Source organism: Budorcas taxicolor, chromosome 2 (genome assembly GCF_023091745.1).
Source record: "Budorcas taxicolor isolate Tak-1 chromosome 2, Takin1.1, whole genome shotgun sequence".
In the NCBI taxonomy this organism is placed as follows: Eukaryota; Metazoa; Chordata; class Mammalia; order Artiodactyla; family Bovidae; genus Budorcas; species Budorcas taxicolor.
In genome coordinates this window covers 66,361,710-66,367,709 of record NC_068911.1, presented here as the reverse complement: position 1 = coordinate 66,367,709, position 6,000 = coordinate 66,361,710, and the positions used below count along the sequence as shown (strand labels likewise).

The 6,000-nt window shown below is 41.7% G+C and overlaps 1 protein-coding gene across 1 annotated transcript in view; it reads right to left on the bottom strand.

Annotated features, from left to right (window-relative positions):
* Positions 1 to 1,169: 1,169 nt before the first annotated feature.
* The window catches only part of CHN1 (chimerin 1), a 208,006-nt gene continuing 203,175 nt past the window's right edge, over positions 1,170 to 6,000 (bottom strand). Inside the window, exons 12-13 of the mRNA XM_052662504.1 lie at positions 2,749 to 2,854; positions 1,170 to 1,341 (exon numbers count right to left, since the gene is read on the bottom strand). Of these exons, the coding sequence (XP_052518464.1) occupies positions 1,170 to 1,341; positions 2,749 to 2,854 (278 nt within the window). The remainder of the gene's footprint in view (positions 1,342 to 2,748; positions 2,855 to 6,000) is intronic.

Sequence of the window (6,000 nt, the reverse complement as noted above, 5' to 3'; positions counted from 1 at the left end):
GTTCCCCAGTGCTGTGTGGTGCCGACCCCCGTTCCCCATCGTCAGGCTGCTACCTGAGACTCCTCTCTGGTAGTGGCAGCTCAATGGCATGTCAGCATCATGCACTGCTGAAAAACCAAGTGTTTAGAAAGTCAGGGTGTTTTGTTTTTTGTTTTAGCCCTTTTTTCCTTTTGTGATGGCTCTAGAATGAACTCCTACCTGCCCTTCCCACTCCCCAAAAAAGTTGAGAAAATATTCTAGATTTCTGCCAGAGTAAGCAAGAAGAGAAATAACTCCATGAGTGGGTATTCTATTTCTAAGCAGTTTTAAATTACCTTTTTTAAGGAGCGTTCAATGCAAAACTTTCAATGGTAAACAAAAGAGGTGGCAGGGAATACTCAGTATTAAATAAATGGTCAAACACATTTTCCCACATATGATCAGTCATGAGAAAACAGTAAGCTATCAATATTTTTTATTTCTAAAAGCCAAATTTAATAAATTAATAAATGCATGCCAGATAGAAACACAAAATTACAACTGAAGACCAATAATAATTTAACAAAATGCTCTGTGTTGTACGTTTTTTTATTGGTAGAGATAATTTACTAAAGTAACAAATCTGAAAACACATTTTGCTTTTGCTGGAAAGAAAGTACTATGTTAGAGAAGAACTAAGAGAAACCAGAAATGAAGCATTTGAGAAAAGTAGGCATATGTTATAGTCTAGGGCAATGCAGCAGCCAGAGGTTCTGTTTTCTCCATTTGTGTGCATGTGTATAGAAGCATCAGAAACCAATGACATAGGACCCAAAAGCAAAGTCACGACAGATCTACTCTGCGAAACATGCTGAGTTACAACCACAGGCGACCCAGGATGAAGGGGCGGTGCAGGCTTGGTGTCTCCTTTGTATGGGGTTCCCTTGCCAAACAGGGGGCTAATCATGCAATAGCTTGAGTTTCTCTGAACATGATAAACACCCAGGATTACTAGAACTGGAAAGCGTGTGTTCACTGTTTACAAGGACAGCTGAGCGGTGCTATGAAAACAATGGGAGGTTCCTTCATTTTAATCTGGTTATATGCCCAAACTTCTAACCAAGAAATAATTCAGCTATAAGAGCCAATTAAATTACTATAAAACATTCCTTCATCTGTAAAACATTTCCTTTTTCCTTCAAGCTAAAAATTTAAAATAAAATGTCTTCGTTTTTGATAAGCAGCTCCACCACCAGTCTCTGGTATCGTATATCGTTCAGGGCAGCCATGGCGTCTAGTTCTGGAGATCTCATGAGTGTCGGGCCGAAAACAATCCCAAGGTTCTCTGCGTTCATCAGATTCTCCTTTTCGTGGAGGGTGACTCTGAAAAGATACAAGGGAGGATGACTTCATGTAGGGCATGGGGGTCTTTGTTGTGCTGGAGCGCTAAAACAAAAACAAGATTCAAAGTGGGTTGTGTCCACTGATCAACCCTTCTGCTAGGTTATTTCTCAGCTTCAAAGTACTGACTCCTTAAAGTAAATGACAGGAATAATTTACACTTCTGGTGACCCCTGGAGTTGAAGCCAGAGTGGATGTGCTGGCCTGAGTGGGTTCTGTTCTATTTGTGGATTCTCCGGCCACGGCCCAGAGCTGCAGGGAAGGGGCTGGGTCATCTTGATGACCCATCAGCTCTCCCTCCACTTTGGTGAGATCTTGTTTCCTATAGAGTTTTTGCAAGCTGAATAGTTTATTGAGTATCTAGGGGGAGAGTGGTAGTGGTATTAATAGGAAACGGCTCAGAGTAAGCAACCTTATCAGGGAGTGTTAAGTATTTTCATAATTTTTATTGCTACAGCAAGGGCACAGAGGCCATGATTTGAGAGTTATTGCTTTGTTTTAATGTGGCATTCTTAACTGCATCCACATATGCAGCAAACTTGAATTTATAAGTGAAGTTATAAGCATATTAAAAGTTTTAACTTGCGGTGCTTCTAAAGATGGAGAGCGTGTAGAGGCTCTGAAAGCACCATGAGTTAAATATTCACTTTTGGGTAACTTGGACCTAAAGGTGTACGAAGTAGATGTCAAGTGCTGCCGGGTTTTTTTGCTTGTTTACTTCTGATTGGTCTTACATCAGGGAACCCTAAAACTACTAAAATTTGGTCATATAGTTTTGGAAACTTTGCTTCATCTGGGAGAGATGGAGGGTGACCGAGCCGGGAAATAAAGCGACCTCACCATCCATCACTTTAAAACATTAAACCAGAAGTAACTGAAATATTTTATTTTCCACTCCTCTCTTTACCCCTTTCTTTACTCCATCACTTTTTACAGCAGGTTTCAGTGCTGGCAACATTAATTCAATAATCTAAAATAGTAAGTCTGAAGTGCCTATTTTGGAGCAAGACATAAGAAAACTGAGCTTTCTTGCAAGTTGCTTCATTCTTGCTTTATTATATTAATGATAGTGTCTTTATATAGCTGCAACCTTTTCCCTTTCCACAAAAATTAATGCATGTCCTTGGCAGAATATTGGTATTTCTAACATGTCTGCAAACATATACTGGAACTGCAATTCCATTTATGAAAGAATCAAGTCTGCATACCATATTATACTACAGAATATTTTTAGCCTTCCTTCTCAACATGTGATTTCACACCAGGAGACAAGATAGCTATGTATTTATTCATTCTACGGCAGATCACCTGACCTCTTTTTCACCTTTGCTTTCATTTGATTCGTAACATCTGGATGTGGTACAAGTATATTCCAAGTTGGAAACTTGCCTCTTCAGATGCGCCATCAGGTACCGGAGGGTTTCGCAGTGAGCAGGCGGCAGCAGTTTCAGTGCTTCGTGAAGGGTTTCTAATTGCTCATCAGGATCCATAATTTCTGTAACAGCAAGATGAATACCAAGGAGAGAAACTTTAACAGACAACTGGTGCAAATGGCTCATTTAATTCTATTCTTGTGGTGATCTTCTGAAACTGACAAGGTCACTGCCCATGGCTTTGGAAAATAATTTTTAAGGTTCAAGTCTCAGACTTCCAAAAGGTTAGTGTCCATGTGGCAAGTCCATTTCCTTGGACTTCTGGGGAGGGTACCCAGTGTTTTCAACTTGAGGGTCCTGGGGTCTGTTAACTATGAAAATTGGATGTATAGGCTGTAACTTTAAAAAACTCAGACACATGTATGCAAGGATAAAAACACGTATGCAAACGAGGCCATCTTCGAGCACTGCAGACACACTGAAGCCACGCTGCACCGTTCACGATATTTTGAAAATCTTTCAGCATCTTCATTTAGATATTTTAGTTCTCTGTTGGCCAAAAAGTCACATTCCTTTCAGGTCACAGAGTGCATTTAATCCATCAGTTACTTCCATATTCAGAAACAATAGATATCTTTGGAATTTTGTGTTCTCAAAAAGAGAACCACAACACATTCCTGCTTCAACCCAAACATGAGGAAGATGGGGCACCTTTAAATGTTGGGTGTCAGGGCAAATGCCTTTAAATGCTGGCTGCTGCTGCTAAGTCACTTCAGTGGTGTCCGACTCTGTGTGACCCCCATAGACGGCAGCCCACCAGGCTCCCCAGTCCCTGGGATTCTCCAGGCAAGAATACTGGAGTAGGTTGCCATTTCCTTCTCCAACGCATGAAAGTGAAAAGTGAAAGTGAAGTCGCTCAGTGTGTCTGACTCTTAGCGACCCCATGGACTGCAGCCCACCAGGCTCCTCCGCCCATGGGATTTTCCAGGCAAGAGTACTGGAGTGGGGTGCCATTGCCTTCTCCGCCAAATGTTGGCTAGCAGCCTTGAAATGCTGGAAGTCCACATCTAACCAGAATATAACGTTTAAGACACAAGCCCAAGAATCCCTTCTAATTTATAAAGCTAATTCAATGGCAATGTACTGGAGTCATGTAAAAACTAATATAAGATCAATTTGAAAAGTTTCTAGGATTGGCAGAGCAGATGTGGTAAATTTTACACTTATTAAAGTTTTTTAATTCAAAGAAACTTTAGCCGTTTTACAATTTCTGCCCAGTTTCCTCACAGTTCTTGGTTCATTTCTCAGCAATAAAAGATGTGTTGTTTGCCTTTTGCTATAATAAATAATGCATAGCCTTTGAACCTTGGGACTTCAAGGTTCAAAGTGCCAATTCATAATAGCTGTAACACCTCATATACTGAAATTCAATCATTTAATTTCTAGAACTAAGAGAAGAAAATTCCATTTACTATAGAAAACTACTATTTAGTTTTTACTTGGCTATAGATTTTATGATTGGACTAATTAATTTGAAACTACAGTATTCTGGAAATTGAAAAAAAGAGTAAGTTTCCTTTTAACTTCTACAGCTAATCTTTATAAGGAGAATCCTGAGATAGTATGAAATTAAGGACAGTGTTGGTGGCCCAGCAAACAAGCAAAATTCCCTGCTCACAGACAGCTTACTTTCTACTGGAAGCAACAGACGATAAACAATGAATAGCCTATCTTAGACTTTTTACGAGATTAGAATGATTCCTATGGAAAAAATCAGCAGGATAAGAAACACTGGGAGGGCTGAGAGGGGGCAGTATTACATGGGATGGTCAGGATAGGCCTTAATGAGAAAAAGGTCTTGAGTACAGACTTGGAGGGAGCGAGGGAATGAACTCCATGGAGATCTGGGTGAAGATGGTTCCATGCAGAGAGAAGCCTTGCAAAGAAACAGCCGTGCAAAGGGCCTGAGGGGACAGCGTGCCTGCAACGTTTGAGGAAAAGCGAGGAACCAAGTGCGGCTGCAGGAGCCGAAGCAAGGAGGGGAGAAGAAGGGGGTGACGTCAGAGAGGTAAGAAGGCGCTTCATCACGGCATGGGCTGGGGCTAGTTTAAGAGCACAGCATTTATAGAGAGAAACGGGAAGCTTCTACACGAGGGAGGGTCATGACCTGACATACATTTTCCACATCACTCCTCTGGCTGCCATGTAGGGAACAGGCTATGGAAGGGCAAGAGTAAAACCGGAAAGATGGCTCAGGTCATAATCACACACACCCAGGTGAGGAATGACCAGGTGGTGCAGCAAAGGTGATAAGAAGTTGCTGAATTCTGGGCATATTTTGAGGGCAGAGTCCAGAGGATTTTCTGATGAGGGATGTATGAAAAAGAGAAGAATCAAGAATGGGCCAAAATCTGGGCTTAGGCAACTGGAAGGGTGGAGCCTCAATTAACTGAGATGGGGAAGATCACAGGTGGATGAGGTTTGGGGGAAAGATCAAGAGTGGCTTTTGAGATGTCTTTCAGATAGCCAAGTGAACATGCTGACTATAGACTGATCTGGGGTTTAGGGAGAGGGCCAGACCAGAAATATAAATTTGGGAACAAATGGCAAAATGTAATTGAATATACTGATATTAAATTGACCGAGATTCTTCTCTAGAATTAATTTCTCTTTTTTTCCTTAAGTCTTCAGTTCAGTTAGTTCAGTTGCTCAGTTGTGTCCGACTCTTTGTGACTCCATGAATCGCAGCACGCAAGGCCTCCCTGTCCATCACCAACTCCCGGAGTTCACTCAGACTCATGTCCATTGAGTCAGTGATGCCATCCAGCCATCTCATCCTCTGTTGTCCCCTTCTCCTCCTGCCCCCAATCCCTCCCAGCATCAAAGCCTTCTCCAATAAGTCAACTCTTCGCATGAGGTGGCCAAAGTACTGGAGTTTCAGCTTTAGCATCATTCCTTCCAAAGAAATCCCCGGGTTGATCTCCTTTAGAATGCACTGGTTGGATCTCCTTGCAGTCCAAGGGACTCTCAAGAGTCTTCAACACCACAGTTCAAAAGCATCAATTCTTCGGTGCTCAGCCTTCTTCACAATCCAACTCTCACATCCATACATGACCACTGGAAAAACCATAGCCTTGACTAGATGGACCTTAGTCGGCAAAGTAATGTCTCTGCTTTTGAATATGCTATATAGGTTGCTCATAACTTTTCTTCCAAGGAGTAAGCGTCTTTTAATTTCATGGCTGCAATCACCATCTGCAGTGATTTT